The sequence below is a fragment of the Leptonychotes weddellii genome, chromosome 12 (genome assembly GCF_054177405.1).
Source record: "Leptonychotes weddellii isolate Sample4059 chromosome 12, ASM5417740v2, whole genome shotgun sequence".
Lineage (NCBI taxonomy): Eukaryota > Metazoa > Chordata > Mammalia > Carnivora > Phocidae > Leptonychotes > Leptonychotes weddellii.
This window is the reverse complement of record NC_138380.1, coordinates 38273906-38293296: the sequence shown is the minus strand read 5'-3', so window position 1 is coordinate 38293296 and position 19391 is coordinate 38273906. Positions and strand designations below refer to the sequence as shown.

The following is a 19391-nucleotide window of genomic DNA, read 5'->3' as shown; positions in this document are numbered from 1 at the left end:
TATACATGGAAAATATAAAGGAAAGAAACTGTCTGATCTCTAATAACATCCAAATCTCAGAAACCTAAGTAAAAATGTCTCAAAAACAGATACCATTTTTACAAAACTTAAAAACAATACTAATACTCAATAATAAAGATGACAAAGAGAAGACATGTTTTTAAAGGGTAAACAAGCCTCAAAATCAACTATCCAGTCTTAGGACCTTTGTTCTAACTGTTCCACCAACCTAGAAAATTCTTCTCCGTGACATCTACTTAGCTAACTACTCCCTCTCCTCCCAATCTTTGCTACACTCTCCTCTTCTCAGTAAGACCTGCCCTCACCACCTCATTTGCTATCTTACTCCCCTGCCCCCTAACACTGGCACTCCTGATCTCCCTGGGGTACCATGACTTGTTCCTGTTCCTTTTTTTTGATTATCCTTTATCACCTTCTAACATACTATATATAATTTGCCCATTTACTGTGTTTATTATTTATCCTCTGTCCTCTCGCCTTCCAAAATGTGATTAATAGGTATACTGGGATCTTTGTATTTCTATTCTGTGGTATGACCCACATGCCTGGATAGTTGGTGCTCAGCAAACGAACATTCTGCTTCATTATAACGGAAGGCTCCTAGATAATATACAATTCCGTGTTTCTCTCTCTCATGAATTATCTCTTTTACTTATAGCAAGTCAGGCACAATCTCAAATCAGATAATATGACCCAAATTAAAATTTCCTGGGTGGCCTACTTAAAACATGGCCTTTAATTATATCATAGTATTTGAATGACACTTGTTTTAGTTATGGAATCCTGTTACAACTAGTTTCAACCATGTGCAAAACAAATACTAATAATCAAGAGTCTGTTTTAAGGTCAAACTAAATGGAAAAAAAAATTTTAAACCATTACCATGTGTATATAAATGATCTTCCGTAATTTGCATATATCAATGTATCCCACAACATATACTGCAAATAATGATGCAATCTGAAATTTAAAAAGAAGTTAAATTACAAATAAAAATTACATATATAATGAATAGCTCTAAGAATGAAAAAAAGATTATTTTTTATTGTTTTGTCACATTGATTTGTATTTATATTCAAAGGGAATTCTTTAGTTTCCCTCTTACTGCCAAATTATTATTGAACATAGTCAATATATTAATATATTAATATAGCAAATACTGATTTTTTCTTCCATGAGCAGCTTTCTCAATTAACCATATGAATAATCTACTTTGTGGATTATTCAAAACAATATTCATTTTAATGTCAGGGTGACTCTACTGTCGTCACGTACAATTACAAAGTGCTTTGCTCAATCAAAAAATATGAAAATTTAATTATAACATATTTAATTATAACATATGACAATTAATACATAATTGGGAAAGGTACATTAAACTCAAAATTAATTATGTAATGCATGTGTGTGTAAAAGTGCATTAAGTTCTGCTTATTAGTCACTCTTTACAAGAATCTCCATTAGTGTTCTTTCGTTTATGTAAATATTCAAGTGTTCGTTGTAATCAAATTTACCAAATTTCAAATTAGAAGGAGTACTTTCACTACTTTTAACTTTCTTTACAATTTTGAAGAAACCTGTGTAGGTGTTGACCAAGAATTCAAAGAGTACTGGAGTTATTTAGGTGAATTAATTGATTAAATGATGATAATGTAACCCTTAGTAAAATGTAGTTACTATGTCAAACGATGCCCCTCCACCCTTCTTCATGGAGAAAGCAACTCAGATTAAATCCCATGCTTCCCGTACTACACAAACATGGTATAAACCGCAAAGTAGTTGAATACTTAAACACATAACTTAAGTTTCATTCATTAAGTTTTTTACCTTCAAACAATCTATGACAAATTTTTTCATTAGCAAGAAAAACAAGATTTCCCTTTCCCCAGATTTATCCTTGGGGAACATGCATTGCTTAAGAATGAGACTCATATGACACAACAGGTGTGAGGAAGTGTGCCTTGCTATTCAACAGAAGCCCCTCACTCCATGAAACACCCTCCTCCGCTCACCCCCCCAAAAATCAGTCATCACCCCTAGCTGGAAGCAATGGGAACTCTCCCTTTCCACCCCAGGGCCAAGCAATACACAGCAGGCCTACAAGGTAGAATCTTCAAGAAGTGTCTTTCAGGGACTTTTTTGTTTCATTTTCTTTTCAGGGACATTTTTAACCAGGAACATTTAAAATGTCACCACACTAAAGAAGGCAAAGGAGTCTAAAAGGTAAGATCAAAGAAAGAATTAAGTACAAATAGACTCTTTTTAAAAAATACTGATAAAAGCAGCTAACCTTACAGACATCTTGCTAAGTACCAGCAATGTTAAGTCTTAAATACATTCCCTCATCTGATCCTAACCCAATAAAGCAGGTTCTTTTATTTTCTCTATCTCACAAATGAGAAAACTGAAACTAAGCACAGCTAAGCAGTTTGTCCAAGTCAAGCAGCTAGTGGACAGAGTTAGGACTCAAACCCAGATCTTACTTCATGTCTCAAGCAAGACATGTCCCAGAAGATTGCAAAACAGCTCTCAAGCTGCTTTAGATGAACATGAATATGGCCAGCATAGCGAGGAAGCAGAAGTAGGTGGGGGTCGGGTGCAGCAGAGAGAGAGACTGGCACACAATTTACTCCCTGTCTCAATAAGCACCTTCACCTTGCTTCATACACCTCTATTTGAAGGGAAAGGGAGGCAAGAATGCACAGAAAAATGATAAATTAGATTGGTAGAGGAGTTATATAAATAAGAACTGCTTAGCTATTTGTCCTATGTTAATCTTATGTGCATTTATCCCATGGGTAAGAACGTACAGCATTATTTATAAAAGAAGTACATTTATTTAAGAGAAATACTTAAGGTTACAGCACTAGTCCTCTTTTACGTACACTAACAAAACTGAATAACAAAGTATTCTTATCAATTTGAATTCAATAAATGCAGTCCACTAATAAGTCAATAATTAACTTTCACTAATAAATAAATTGCACATATTTCCCTACCCTGAATTTTGTTTAAAAGTATTAACTAAAAAACATTTTAGGACTTAGAATCATATAATATCTCAGTTCTATAATTTTATACAAATGAGTACACATAATCAAATATACTAAGCTTAATTCACCTTAAAAATATAAGCACCTTACCTGAGTAAGAAGTACAAACTGAGCAAACTGCCACGGAAGCATGAAAAATACATTGGAAATGCAGAGTGCAATCAAGCTTCCTCTATAAAGTTTTGTAGCCCTTGGGAAGAGAAAATAAATATAAGTACATTTAACCACAAGGTATTCTAGCATGGGCCCAAACTGCTGCAAATTAGAATCTCTAAACATGATCTGGTTGTAACATAAACCAGACATAAAATGAACCAATGGGTTAGAAATTATACTTCCTGACACTTAACTACAACAACTTCCCATGAAAAGTAAATACCCATCATTACTGTAAGAACAAAGCTTGTCAAAGAGAGAGAGGGCAGCTGGGTCAGTATATCCGTTGAATTTTGTCAAACTCTATTTTGGTGAATTCATAATCAAACACATTTAATGCTGCATCCAATAGCTTCATTTGGAGAGACAGAGAAAAGCAGAGAAAGCGGCATAGTCTAAGTGTTAGCAGTATTCTGCAGACAAGGAGAATTCAGAAAATGGGCCGAGCAGAGGGCGACTCCGTGGAAGATGTGAGGGGACAGTGGGGTCCTGCACAGGGAGGACAGAGAAAAGAGAAGAGGTGGCAAAGGCCAGGGGCCAATCTGGAGCCACCTTTAAGAAGGCTTCATTTTGATCCTGACTTGTAATTTAGGGGATTTTTAGGAAGGTGAGGTAATTTTATCTTTCATTCTAGTTTTAAGAAGTATTTTTCTCCTAAATCGGTGAGTTAATGCGAAGCCCCCAACATACCTAACACCTTCACAAAGTGAGGTGTATATGCAACATCTCGAGGTTACAGGTATGCACCTTAAAGAAATCTTCCTCAGGGTAAACCTACCTGGGGCACTAAGCACCACCACAAAATGCCTTTCTTTACTTCCATAAGTATCCCTTCTCTAAGGACATCCCCCTCTGCTATTCATGCCCCTAAATCAAGTCTTTTTAAAATCCAGGTAACCTGTTTGTGAGCTATGAAATAAATTTATTAGATAAAAACCGCATTTTTTTTTAAAAAGATTTTATTTATTTGAGAGAGAGAGAGCATGAGAGAGAGAGAGCACGAGCAGCGGGGAGAGGTAGAGGGAGAAGCAGAGTCCCCACTGAGCAGGGAGCCCGATGCTGGACTCAATCCCAGGACCCTGGGATCATGACCTGAGCTGAAGATAAAGGCTTAACCAACTGAGCCACCCAGGTGCCCAAAAACCCACAATTTTTAATGCAGTGAATATATCCCACATTCAGAGAGAGGCCTGTCTAGAAACACTACTTAAGAGACAAGGCCACATAATGACCCTAGTCCTGCTGAAGTCATCACAGGAGGAAACGGACCATCCAAAGGGTTTGGTGTAACAGACTTCAACCAGCTTCTCCTAAATTCTGCAGATCCTTAAAGGGAGTTCTTAGTCTGAGCCATCTTCAGATTTTCATCATGCTTCATTTTTTTTTTTTTTCCCATAGTCCCCATTTTGTTTTATTTTTACCCTCTGAATCAAGGTAGCATCTGTCCATGCTCAGTATTTGTCAACAGAAAGGGGAGAGAACTGTTCTCGGTTCTATTCTCTTCCACTCATATGGTGCTTGAATCTCTGTGCAGTCTCTAGCTGAAGGCTAGATGAACATGGGAGAACCCAATCCAATCCTGAATTTCCAGCAGGAATTTTCCTAGTATAGCTCCAGTCTCCTGAGTGGTTTCTTTCTACGCCTACTATCTGATGCTCCAGGACACTAAGCAAATATGGGAAGAAGAATCACATGTTAACATACCCGGCCATAATTACTCTACAAACTATTCTTTCCTCTGAAGGACTGTATCGTACAGGTTACACTCTATTGCCATCAGTCATCCCCCTTCCTCCTGCCCACTTCTGGGAAGCTGTGGTGGTGGCAGAGAATGATGTGAGAAAGCTGAGATGGCAGAAGTGAAAGCAAATTTGCTGCTCCTCGAGCAGCTCCGTGGGCCACTACGAAAAAAGGAAGAGACTGGAAGGCAGATGAAGGAAATGTTTTTGATAGTAAATATTCTGAAGTTACACCCTTAAAATAACCATGAATTCAATGTAGCAACATCATCATAATTTTTTCATTATACTGACTGTTTTTATTATGGAAGCTTAAAAAATTCTAGCTTAAGTTATTCAATGCAAAACAAACACACAGAAGACCTAAGGATAAGTCAAAGTTACCTGAGAATATGAGTCACAAGCAACATCTGAAGTACAAGGAATGGATAGGAGAAGCTTTCGCGGAGGGGTGGTGTCCACATCACACGAGTGCACTGAAAACACAATTCATAATGTATGGTCTCTTTGCTAAATTTGTTAAGTAAGACATGGTAATCGAAAGCAGCTATTCATAAACACAAAAAAAGTTTTTTCACACATAATTTAAATGGTATGTTGGAAAGCAAGCTGCTAGGTTTTCCACCAACAGCAAAACTGAAAAGTGAGAAGGAAGCATTATTGAAAGGGAGACACACATGGCATAAGATCTTGTGAAATATTAACATGAACTGTCAACAGCAAATACCAAAAAACTTCAACTAGAGCCTAAAAGGAAAGTAGGGGAAGTACCAGCAAGAAAATGTTCTGCCAAAATTAAAAACATTTCACTGGAATTGGTTGTATAAACCACTTAATTTGTCCGTCCACTTGAATTTCAGCAAACCTCTCCATAACCAATACTTCAAAACTCTTTGTAGTCATCAATGTTAGCATTTCTATTCACAATGCTGCTAAAAAAAAGAGCACTCCATTTCTGTTTTTACTTCTTCTTTGCCCAAGCTACCCTGGGCTACAAAAATTTAAAAGGGGAAGAGGGATCAAATAAAAATAACAAAAGTCCTAAAATGACATGTACCAACTCTACTGAAGAACTCACTTTGGACTTAATTAAGTAATGTTCCATCCCATTCTCTCTCTCTCTCTCTCCCCCTGCCCCTCCCCCTGCTTGCACATGCATGCTCTAAGATAAATAAAATCTTAAAAAAAAACTAATATTCCATCCCAGTTTTAGCACTCCCATTTTTCTGCATCTATACTAAATAAATTAATAAGTCTATCTTTCAATTAAAGGAAACTGCATTGGATGAAATATAAATAATCTGATATTAATTACCCCGACTAAGCTAGTCACACTAGAAGAAATCATTACGTCTTTCAACTCAAGCAGTTAAAGACTATATGAAATTACAAAGACCACAGTGGAAATAAGCCTTTCCTTTATTTTAGCTCTACCTCAGACTGTTAGATATTTCTACTATTGCTACAAAAGTTTGAGCCAATTTACTTCTCTTTTTAACCAAAATTCACTATCCTCTATGAGATTTAACATAGATATCTATTTATAAATGAACTATACACACAAGAGAATTCTGAAAAGATTGAAAAAGTCTTTTTTAAAATGTGTATTTGTTGTTACTGGAACACAACTTTAAAAATCTGTTAGTTCACGAAATTAACTAGAAATTTCAATATGATTGATAGTAGAGATATATAACCACAATTTATAAAGTTATCAATCTCTGTGCAAAAACCAAGAAGAAATTAGTTAAACAATGTAATGTACAATTTAAGAATTTCTTCATACAGACTGTTCACTCACACTTATTTTGTTACCCAATTTTAACTATGGTGCCATCTCTTAGAAATTTCTTTCCTTAATAGCTAAAGGCACTCAATTCTCTCAAACTCAATTACATCCTTTGTAAAGCTGGATGAGAAGGCTAAATTACAGAATTGAAACAAAGAGCAAGATCTTTCGCCTCTATAATGTTAAGGGTGAATGAACGCAAATATGTGAAAGTGCTTCCTATTGTTTCTCCAATAACACAATGTGCTTTACTCGAGCTGCTACAAACATAATTGCTGGTCCAGATGACCCCGTGTAATTTGAAAACAGTACACAGATTTGCTTTAATCATACCTTAAGTTTCAACAAATAAATATTTTTCTTTAATTATAATAGGTTGACAGTTCAAAACGCCAATGCCTTCTAAAGGCATTGTCCTCAAATTTAGGAATTAAAGAAGGGAATAAATGTGCGAACTCCTTCACAAGGGGTTACACCACTGTATGAAGCACTCAGACAAAATACAAGACATTCCTGAATTGTGAAAATGAACTCAATGAAAATCTCACTTTACTTAAAGTGTCCTCTAAGAGTACATAATTTTTAGCACATATTTCAAAGCACTGAATAATGCTGCAGCATAATACTGCTTAGGTATTGACAAGAACAAGCTCCTTCTGTCTGCTTAGGAAAGCCTGAATTTTAAATCATTTACTCAAGAATCAAAAACCAAGGAATTTTAGTAATAGGCAGCTTCATTTGTCAAGCTCTACTTTCAAAATAGTTCAGTTACATTATTAGAAATCTATCACCTAATATACTTTTCTCTTCATAATGTAAAATGAAATAGGAGTACAACTAACTATTGAATTATAAATTATAGTTAATATCAAACAGATCATATTTAAGGCTTGTTCCAAGAGTTTTGACTAGAGCTGATATTTATAGGATCAGTCATAAATTGTTGTTGGTATAATGTTTAGGTTTAAAACAAATTACCCCACTTCTGAAAGCTACACAGCCTCATTAGTTATAATACTGCTTTATATTGCTTAATGTTAACTATAATATTGTGTTAAACCTTGCACTTACGAATGCTTTCAAAAAAGATTTGTGGCCAACACAGAATTAGAATCTTCAAAAAAGAGAGAAAATGAAAAAAACAAAATATTTGAAGAGAAGATAATGGCTAAAAATTTTCTAAAACTCATAAAAAAAAAAAAATCAACCCATGGAACAAAGATGTTCAGTGAGCCTTCAACTGGGCACATACATCTAAGTTTTTTGTTTTTTTTTTTTAAGATTTTATTTATTTATTTGACAGAGAGAGACACAGCCAAAGAAGGAACACAAGCAAGGGGGTGGGAGAGGGAGAAGCAGGCTTCCCGCGGAGCGGGGAGCCTGATGCGGGGTTTGATCCCAGGACCCTGGGATCATGGCCTGAGCCGAAGGCAGACGCTTAACGACTGAGCCACCCAGGTGCCCCTACATCTAAGTTTATTACCATCAAACCAATAAAAACCAAATATAAAAAGAAAGTCTTCAAACCACCAGAGAAGAGACACTCTACATGCAGAGTAACAATAAGAACGATAACTCATTAAACAACGGAAACCAGAAGACAATAGAATGACATTTAAAGCGCTGAAACGCAAAGCTACCAACCTAGAATTCTTATCCAGCAAAAATACACTTCAAAAAATGAAGGCAAAATACAGACATTTTTAGACAGGCAAAAGCTAAGAGACCTTGCTGGCACCAGATCTTCACCACAATGCTAAATAAAGTTCTTAAGACCAAAGAGAAATTATACCAGATGGAAACCCAGATCTGTAGGATGAAAAATATTACTGAAACCCAAACAAATATCCAGATGTGAAGGATGACCAGGAGATAAAAAAGGAAGGAATTATACAGGGCATAGGAAACTATGTACCAAAGCCCTGAGGCAGGAAAAGGAGTAGTCCTCTCTGGAAACTAGAGAAGAAAGGACGGTGGGACTGAAGCAAAGAAAACAGCCTGGACAGTGGTGAGACCCAGCAGGGCCCAGGTCATGAAGGGGGATGAAGGCCAGTTCTACTACATTATAGGCAGTTTTCATGTAAGCAATAGATACATTCCCATCTAAGAGCAGCACACTCTTTTTTGGGGGGGGTGGGGGCTTTTGGAGTTAATACAAGTTTAATGTAAATTCACAAATCCATAAGCACATCTCTCAATAGTCTGAATAAATAATGCATCTTGCACTCATACTATTTTCCAAATTAATGTAAAAAATAATTTAAGCCGCATCACTCTTCTGCATGTAACTCTCCAATGGCCTTTCCACCTTCTCCAAATGAACCTTACAGTGACCAACAAGGACTACAGAAAAGGCTCCTTCCACATCCCACCTTTCACTCTCTGCTCCTGTCACAATGGTCTGCTTGCTGCTCCCCAAATAAGCCAGTATTCCCCCACCTTAGGTAGAAGTGGTCCCACCTTCACATGATTATCCACAAGGAGAGGGATCTTTGTTTTACTGACATATCAACATATCCTCAACATCTACAAGTACCTGGCATACAGTGAGCCCTCTGTATACATTGTCTTAATTGAGCTGAATAAAAAGAAGACCCAGAATAAGGTTCCTGGCCAAAATGTGACCCTCACAAGAAAGGGATGAAAGAAAGGCAAGAAGGGAGGGAGGGAAAAAGAAGAAGAAAGGAAGAGAGACAGAGAGAAAGGGAAGAGAACAAGTTTCACAAATTAGCAAGGAAAGATCTCTGTACTTTTTACTTGAAAAGATAAACTGTGGTATTATCTTTGAAATCCTACTCCCCTATCTAAGAGCTGTCTGTGTTGAGAGAAGTTTGGAGAGATTACTGGTTAATCGAAACTTAGAATCCTATCCCTGTTTCACAACCTTGAGCCAACACTTAACCTTTTAGTGTTTCCAATTATTATGCAAACTGGAATATTATTATTTGCTACTTATCTATCATACAAGAGCATTCTAAGGATTAATGAAACTGTTTTCAAAGTGTCCTAAGAATAGTTTTCCAAATCTTACATAAATAACATAACTATGTCAAAAACTAATTAGGAACACAGACATTTATATGTACATTATCTCAGTTCAGTTCAAAAATATTTAAGAAACTAATATGGGTCAGAAATATGTTGTGAGTAATAAAAATAGGTTAATTAGATATGCCTCTAAAGCAAATCTTTCATATACTATTTTGACTTACTTACTTTAGTTTAAAAAAAAAAGGGGGAGGGACTTTCCTCCTCATAAATGTGCCTATCTTTTTATCTGTGAGCATGTTTTATATAAAACACCATCAATCATGCTGGGTAATAACTTTTTAAAAATCTCATCATGAAAAAGTTAAACGAACCTATTTCATATATAATGAATTTTTAACAGTCAAAAATTAAAGAAAAATATTATATTTCATTTTTTTCATATACTCTTCTAAATGCTTTTCAGTCAGCATGCGAAAAATCCTGCAGCATCAAGCCACAGGCGCACACATCTGATCGTATAATAAGGAAGGATTTAAAAGGCAGAGTAAAACTGTTGGCTTTCCTCTTAGCAATAATTTTCAATAGGGACAGAATCAACATTTAATAAAAAAGCTTGATAAGTGAAAACATCGACATAATTTTTATTATGAAATATATAACCTCAATATTATTGATCATTACTATGAGCAATTAGTGAGTTCTTTATTGCATCTTCACAGGGTCCAGATTTAAAGGTTTTCAACTTCTGTTTTAAATCATTTGATTAATCCTTTTCTACTACACATCTTGTAGTTCTTTTGTTGAGGCCAAAATTTTCCCTTGTAAAACCATCTGAGTGAAAGAATATTTTCAAAAGTACACTATATTCTATCTTAGACTCAAATAGAGAGCAAACTGAATAATGGAAATAGAACTTAAAAGCAAGCAACAATTCACAACTATTTTCTGGTACATAAACCACTCACTTGCAAGATTAAAATAACTCTCCTAAGAAAAAGGGATACCAAGTACCAATTAGTAACCCACCAGCAATTTCAGTGAATACACATTGTGATGCTCTAAAAAAGTTCACTAGGGGCGCCTGGGTGACTCACTTGGTTAAGCGACTGCCTTCGGCTCAGGTCATGATCGTGGAGTCCCAGGATCGAGTCCCGCATCGGGCTCCCTACTCGGCGGGGAGCCTGCTTCTCCCTCTGACCCTCCCCCTTCTCATGCTCTCTCTATCTCATTCTCTCTCTCAAATAAATGAATAAAATCTTTAAAAAAAAATAAAATAAAAATAAAAAAGTTCACTAAATGTGTGAATGGGTACTACCAGAGTGGATGCTTCCCACATATAAAAATTATATGCTTTGGGCAACATTTTTAAAATTCAGAAAATAATTGGGTCTGACAATCTCATAGTCTGAAAACCAAAACAGTTATTAAATTATAATAAAATGGTTTTAGTTACTTAAGTTCTCACCCTTATTTTACCCAAAACTACAGTTTATTCCCTCAATTTTAATGTCTTTACTCAAAATGGTCACTTTTCTACTCGAAAGCTAAGTTGCTGATATAAAGTACAATTATCTACTTGACTATTTCAGAAAAATTGCAATTCTAATTCTAATCACATTTAGTCTACCCTTTCCTAAGTAGAAAGTGATGTCTAAGCATGTTTAAACACACTAAGTAGGTGAAAGGTATTAAAAAAAAAAAAAAAAGAAGTCTTTCAACCTGAAAAATGAACTGAATAGTCCAAATTTCATTGGTATAAACTGAAAAGACTTTGTGAGGAATGATGCTCACGCTACATGAGTATCAAAATTATAAGAAAAACATAAGATCAGGAATTGAAAACCTTTAATTTAGACTGAGGGTAATACAGTAGACCTTTCTGCTTAACAGAGAGCTGTCTTTAAAACTGCACCTTGGCTTCAAATTTTTCTATAATCTCTTTCCTCCAACGTCTTATTGTGAACACTCAATGCTCCTTTCCTTCACTGTTAAGTAGTCACTTCCGATTTCTTAGGTCATTCTCACAGGATCTGTGCCTCCACATGTTCTGTGGTCCACACTATGACATTCAGAAGCAACCACAGTCAAGAAGAGGCAAAAAAAAAAAAAAAAAAATTTTTTTTTTCCCTCAAAGGCAAACCAAACCATATTGCAATGATTTTTCTCAAATGCTCTAATCTGTAAGGCCACTCTGGCTTTAAATTTCTGTGATTCTAAATACTAAGCATGTGTTACTTCAACATCCATTAGTAATCCACTGAACAATAAAAAAAAGTTCAACCTTGGCTCTATAGTTAAGTTTTAGTATGCTTACTCTTAGGGCTTTACAATATGTGCATATTCAAATATTATACACACTGAGTTTATAAATGCATAAAAGGATTGTTACTTCATACAAAACAAGCTGACCTTTCTTTTCTTTCTCTCATACAAGATTTACCATGAAAGAAAACCAGGTATAGATATATTAATAAAAATTCATTTACAACTACAATTGATTTAGTGGAACGATTTCAGTGGCATCCTGAATTTCTATTAGAATTTAATCTAAACTAAGTTATTAATAATGATAATACAAAGTAACAGTTACATAAATTAAAAGCAAATAACAATTCACAACTATTTTCTGGTACATAAACCACTCACTGGCATGATTAAAATAACTCTCCTAAGAAAAAGGGATACCAAGTACCAATTAGACTATGTGCCAAACACTGCTCCAGGCACTTTACACTTATGAATTCACTTAAACTCGCCAATAATCCCATGAGATAAGGACCATTATGACACCCATTTACAAGGGGAAACTAAGGCAGGTGAGATTAATGATTTGCTCAGGTCTCAGAGCTGTTAAACAGCAAAGCCAGGATTTGAACACAGGTAGCTTGGATCCAGAGTCAATACTTTCTTTGCTAGTGTTCTCTTTAAAAAACCCTTGGACGTGTGCAAGTTTACAGGTATAATACTCTGCAAAGGAGACTTAAAAATAACATCCAAGTTAATAAGATGCATTAAAATAGAAACACACTATATAGCTCCTACAACAAAAAGTTATCCCCACACAAGGAAATTAACTTTATCCATGGTTGACTTATTTCTATTATAGCTAAACTTTCAAACTTTTAAATTATATAAAGAATTGACGCAGACCCACTATTACTTCAAATCACTAAGAGATATATCACAGAATCAAGATAATAATGTTCATGAAAAGTTAACTTAAAATAAACGCTAATGTAAAACTTGAATGAAAATAAGACCAAACATTTAAAGAATGCTACTATAGACTAAATTTAAAGAAATTAAATTTTAAAAAGAAACCTGTAGTTCTGGAAGTAAAATCTCCTAGAATGTTTTAAAATATTTGACTGACTACTTAAAGAAGAAACTTGTATTTCTAAAAGTACAATCCCCTAAAGATTTTGAAAATATTTGTTGACTACCTACCTCTCCATGATTGAAAAAGAAGCACAGCACTGTAACCAGGCCTCCTAATCGGCTGCCGCTGGAAAAGAAGATAAAAACCATAACTCAAATAACAAAAATCCAGGTCAATCCTAATGAAACCTTGAAATAATATAGTATGATAAACTTCCAGTTCTACACAAAGTGTTAGCCACACTAGAACTCTACTATGCTTATTTACAAAATAAGTATCTATAGTATTATTAGTCAAAATAAGTTTCATTTTTAAAAAGTCATCTTCCATATTCAAAATGTACAAAAAAACCACAGAGACAGGGAATAAAAAATTGTGACTAGTCACGTTACCGGGCATCATGCAACCCGATCTTTTTCTTTCTCTCTCTTTTTTTTATTTTTTAGTGCCACATATTTATTTGTATCCTCTAGCAGTTCTCAAACTATTTTTCTAGGGACACATGATATACATTCAGGAAAGAGGAGAGAAGTGCAGAAAGTGGTCATAAAGATAGAAAACACCATACTTGGAAATTCACAAAGCAAGCCAGCACATTTAAGAGTTAATTAATTCGGTATTTCCCAAGCCCCATCCCAAGCTACTTTCCCATAGAACATGCTTGGAGAACACTAGTTTACAAAGTTTTATCTTTCATCTGTTTTGAAAAACTTGTAAAAGAACACAAATATCAAAATATGACCACCAGGCTTCTAACTCTAGCTAAGAAATCGCAACGCTGTGGTTTGGCCATCCTAACAACTAAACCTTCATTTGCTTAGGTAAGAGTAATACAGGTCTCCCACTTTCCTCCCACCCTGGCCAGAAGCATCTGGATAGGGGAAAGAAAGGCTATTTTAGGTCTGTTCCATCATTTCTTTCATCTTTACTCTTGAGATCTTGTACTCTCTTTAGCTCATGCTGTTTTCTCCTGATTTTACCCAAATATCCTTCTTTCTTTCTACACAAGCATGCGTAGAACATAGACAAGCCAGGGAGGTAACAAGGAGTCAGACACAGGTATTCTAAGCAGTGCTACTTACTCCTGGGGATGTATGAATGAGGAAACATGGAGGAGATACAGGAGATGGCCGGGCTAATCCATGCAGTGAGCACACACCACCTCCGCATCCCTCCCAGCCTCCCAGGAGACCGGAAGGGCTAGCAGCCCCAGCACAGGTGGCCAGTCAGCCTTGGCACAAGACAAGGGTTACGTCTGCATGTTCAGCGGCAAGCAGTTTATGGAGTTTCCATTTTCCCTACAGAGTTTTGAGCTCTGTGCTGCTCTAGAGAAAGATGGCAGTGCAAGAAGTTGAGGAAGGGGGTTGTCTGAAATACCACTTGCATTTAAGGACGGAGCTAACAAGGGAAAACAGAAGGGCTGCAGAGCCATCTTAAAGGGATCATGGGAAGCTGGAAGACCACAGATTTACAGGACACTGCTGGAACAACTATGCTTTTTCTCCACTGATTATCAACCTGGTCTAGCACAAATGAAATATAAAGGGGCAAAGAAACAGCATATTGGCCAGAAAATGGCTGAAGTGATGAATCACAGAAATGAGAGGGGCAGATAAAGGAGCCGGAAAGTCATACAGGCCAGGGAGTGGAAGTCAGGGCTCTCCCCTCAGAGGCCCAGCACACCTTCTTAAAAGGCCAGCCAACAGGCCAACGCCAGGCTTCATGGCAAGTCATAAAACATTAGATAAGTTAAGTGTGAGTTATGGGTTTAAATAAATAGTAATGTTTTGACTTATGCCAACAAGACAGAAAGTGCAAAGGTCTACATATTTCAAAAATCTGTTTCCTCGTTGCCACCCTTCTCTCAATCCTATTCACCTAAGATAATCAATAGTAACATCTGTGTGTGTGTCCACCCTCCCAAATCTTTCTCTATACCCATATTTTAATGCGATCATGCTATTAACACCTCTCTGAAATTTGTTCCTTTTCTAATTCATCTATTATAAAGATTATTCCTAATCAATACACATAACCCAAGGCATCCTTATTAACAGATACCAAACATTGCATAGTACAAATGTACTACAGATTGTTCAGCCCTTTCCCTATTATCGAACATACAGATATTTTTTAATCTCTTACCGTAAGAATAACATGTTAAAATAAATATCCTTGTGCACATAAATACCGGTGCTTTTACTTCTATAGGACAGACCTAACTGTGAGACTGCCAAGCCAAAGTTGTTATTTTGATCTGTACCTCTTGCCTACTAGTACGGGCAGCATTTTAATGGGTTTTGGGACAATGTGCATTTTCTCTTCTGTGAATTGCCTGTCTACATTCTTGTCCATTTTCCCATTGGATTGTCTATTTCCCTATTCAAAGATTAAGGGTATCCAGTTTTTGACTGTTAGATGTGTGATTAAGTATTTTGATATGTTATGGTGTATTCTGCCAAAAAGGAATTTTAAATTTTATGTAGTTAAATGTCAATGTTTTCCTTTATTTCTTCTGCATTTCCTGTCTTGTCTGTGAAGACCTTTCCTACCCCAAAATGACACAGTGTTCTAAAATATCTTCCAGTATCATTGTATTTTACATTTAAATCTTTCACCCACAAAAATGTATGTGTAAAGCCTTAATTTTGTTCTCTTTGAAACAGATAGCCAATTATGCTAACGACCATTTATCAAATAAACATTCCTTTTTCCGGTGTAATGAAATTCAGCCTTTATCATATATTAATTTCTCACAATACTAGAATCTGTTAATTCCAGTCAATTGATTTAATTCTATATTTTCTATATCACAATGTCTTCATTACTGTAGCATTATGGTAATATTAACATATGATAAGGAAAATTCCCCACCCCTAAGTATTCTTTTAACATTTTTTAGGTAATTCTAACCAGTGCCCCCTCCCACAAAAAAAAAAGTGTTGGATTTCTGATCAGAATGTCATTAAATTTCCATATAATTTTGGAAGAATTGTCATTTATATGATGGTAAGTCTGCCCATTCAGTTGGATAGTATGTCTCTCTCCATTTATTCAATTCTATTTCTTTAAATAAAAATGATATGGACAAGCAATACAGCCACCAGATATCTAGAGCTAAAACTTCTAAAAATACGGGGATATGATAAAATCTGATCATAGTATAGTATTTTAACACTTTCAGACTTTGGCAGATCATATAAGCTAAAGAAAACATACCAAGGATTCAAATGAGATCAGTAGGCTCAATTTTATAAATCTATATAGTACTTTGACTATACAGAGAATATACACGATTTCTATAGCACCTGGAACACCTAGCTGGAAAGACACCTCATTCTCTGGTTATAATCCAAAAACACCCTACACAAGAGAGACTGAAAAACAACAACAACAACAACAACAACAACACTTTGGGAAATTAATGTAAAAATTCCCTTTTAAAAATACCCTGAAAAGAAAAAGAGTCAAAGCTGAAATTTTGTAAGTTCAATTTTTTTTTAATGGCAGAGTAAAGACAGGGACAGGGATAAAAAGAGGACAAGGACAGAAGAATCCCAAGTCCAATTTCCCAACCAAATCTCATGATGGGGTCTGCTCAAGAAGTCTTCCATCCATACTACTGGACTGCCATACAGCCTGTGGGGCTCAGGGACTGGACATTTTCCCAAAGGCAGAATCAGTGCGACATCACTCCCCTTAAACTAAATAACCACAAGATGGGTTATGGCCCAGCATCTTCCACGAACACAGACAGCTTTGCTTACCTAACCAGGGAGGCAGATTTTCTGGTACACTTTCATGCCCTGCATAGCTAGGAGGGGAGAACAAAATTCGCTTATCTACAAGAAATATCTGACTTACAATCATTTTGAAATGGTGTGACTTGCAATAAATCTAAAATAGTGTCCCCAGCATTTACCTCCTTTCCCTCGAATCCTTACAGACTATCATATAGGTCATTTTATTTTGCTAAACAGAAAAGATGTAATAATCAGAAAACTTAAGACTGATTTTTTTTCCCCCATTACAGTTGATCAGTTGATATTTCAGCATTCCCTAGTGGTTTAAAAAAAAAAAAAAGATTCTTCTGCAATATTACCACCAACTGTCAGAAAATATGAAAGCTCCCATTGTGCAAATTTTAAAATAGTCTAAGCTTGCACATTTACTCATACATCTCATTCACCTTTTGAGCCTCGATTTCCTCAGGTACAAAATGAAGGAGTAAAAGATCTTAATACTTTTCAGTTCTGACATTTAATAATTTACAATTCTCTTCTTTCTCACATCTTTAAGTAACATGAATTCAAATCAATCATATTTTGGTAGGCTTAGTTAATCACGGACACGTGTACCTCTATTTACCAAAAAATGATAAAACATACAAAGTTCAACATTCAAGAAGAAAAAGTAATCATAGTTAATTCAAAACGTTATTAAATAACCCTTGGAGTGAATTAAATTAACTAACTTCTGCTGTATGAATGCTTATGAAAGAGAAAAGGAGAGAATAATGTGGAACAAATTGAATCAAGAGAATTGCAGTCTCAAGTTTGAGATGTAAGGCATAGGCACCTTGCTAGCCAGATGAAGAAATGCCCAGCAGGCCTGCTGAGAGCTGAGCATCTTCCCCTACACTTACACGTGGATCCTCTGGCTTTTCTGGAGCATAAAAGAAAGCCCCAGAAAGTAAAGGTGAGGACAAGAATGACAATCAGGAAGGCGAGGAATGGTCTCAGCTTAGTCCTTCCAGTCTGTTACAGGCAACTAATTAATGCCTTTAATTTAACTCTTTGTCTGCCAGGGCCAAGAAACAGAAGATTTTATTTACTAGACTGTGAACTTCCCAGTTCATCCTGGTAGTTCCCATAGTGCCTTGCCTATGGCACAGAGTCAAAAGGTATCTGAGGAGTAAATGAAAACATAAAAACTATCCAATCAAAAGTTGGCTGGCATTCCTTTTTGAGGAGAGGGGGCACTTTCAGTCAAACACACCACACCTCACACCACTGCTGTCCTTGCTCACCGGCCTGGACACAGGCTCCTGCTCATCATCAGTGCCATGTGTTCAGTGGAGCCCCTACTGTGACCCAACCACCACACTGCTTGACTCCCCATCCAGACCTCCTACTGTGCCCTCAAGAACCTCCATTCCGTGGTGAACGACTTCCTTCCAGGAACCCTCAGCCTCTGCCCAGATGCTTCCTCTCCTCCTACCTTGAAACCTTACCCTCCTCTGAGAGGAAGTTTCCTTTCCTCATACCACCACGCTCCTGTATGGCTCAAGGCCCAGAGGGGAGGCTGAAGCTTCCTCTATTGCTACTTTCAGACACCATCTGGGACCCTTCGTGGAAGTCTGCTCCTCTGAGCTCCTTTCTCTCACTTGCCTCCTCACAGAAGTTCTCTCCTAATACTCCAGCTCATTCTTCATAATTCACAGCTGTTACCCTTCGTCAAGGGCATGTCTAGAGTCTTAACTCAGAGTCATGGTCCAGGGTCCCCTGTTCTTCTTTTCCATTCCCTCTATTGCACGGAGGAGGCTTTCTGAGAACTTTTTAATTATCCTTTTTATGACCTTCTCTAGATTTAACATCTGCTGCTCTGTATCACTGTGGCCACTCTGATCTGTCTCTGATCTCTTCATCCTCTTGAATATTCACCTTTCTTTGCCTCCACTCTGTTCTCCATGGCTTCTCAGCTCTTGTCAGAAAAGCCTGTCCATTCTTTTGTAGACATAGCTAGTCATCAGAAAATGCCTTTTCTTCCACAGGAGGAACAAATCAGTCACAGAGCATAATGTATTCATTTTCTGACTTTCTACTTTACTCTATTATTTTCTTTGGTCATTGAAGGTTCATGCTTCTTCAATACCAGAAAGAATTTTTAACTACTTTATTTCTAGATGTGTTCCAGAAGCCCTGAAGGCACGGTAGATTAGTCTATATGCCAAACCTTCCTTTTAATTTTGCTTACTAATATCCCCCCCTTCTATCCTGAATAGTGAGAGTGAATAGTCATAGTTAATATAACCAATTTCTCTATTTTCTTCTCATGATCCAGCCCAAGTTATCTATGAAGTGACTTGGTGTCCTTTTTAGACTCTGTGGCAGAATAGAGTAGCTTTTCATATCACTTCTCTGTATCAATAAATAGAAACCTCCCCCTTCCCATACCTGTTTTAAGACAAAGTTGAACTTCTTATTCTTTATGACAATTTTGCTTTGCTTCCATTGTTTTATTTGAGATTTTTCTGTTTGTTC

The 19391-nt window shown here is 36.4% G+C and overlaps 1 protein-coding gene across 4 annotated transcripts in view; it reads right to left on the bottom strand.

Moving 5' to 3' along the window:
* The window catches only part of DPY19L1 (dpy-19 like C-mannosyltransferase 1), an 88197-nt gene that overhangs the window by 36496 nt on the left and 32310 nt on the right, over nucleotides 1-19391 (bottom strand). For all 4 annotated transcript variants that reach the window (XM_081800287.1, XM_081800286.1, XM_081800284.1 and 1 more), the window contains exons 7-10: nucleotides 13197-13254; nucleotides 5354-5445; nucleotides 3165-3264; nucleotides 904-981 (exon numbers count right to left, since the gene is read on the bottom strand). In XM_081800287.1, the coding sequence (XP_081656413.1) occupies nucleotides 904-981; nucleotides 3165-3264; nucleotides 5354-5445; nucleotides 13197-13254 (328 nt within the window). The remainder of the gene's footprint in view (nucleotides 1-903; nucleotides 982-3164; nucleotides 3265-5353; nucleotides 5446-13196; nucleotides 13255-19391) is intronic.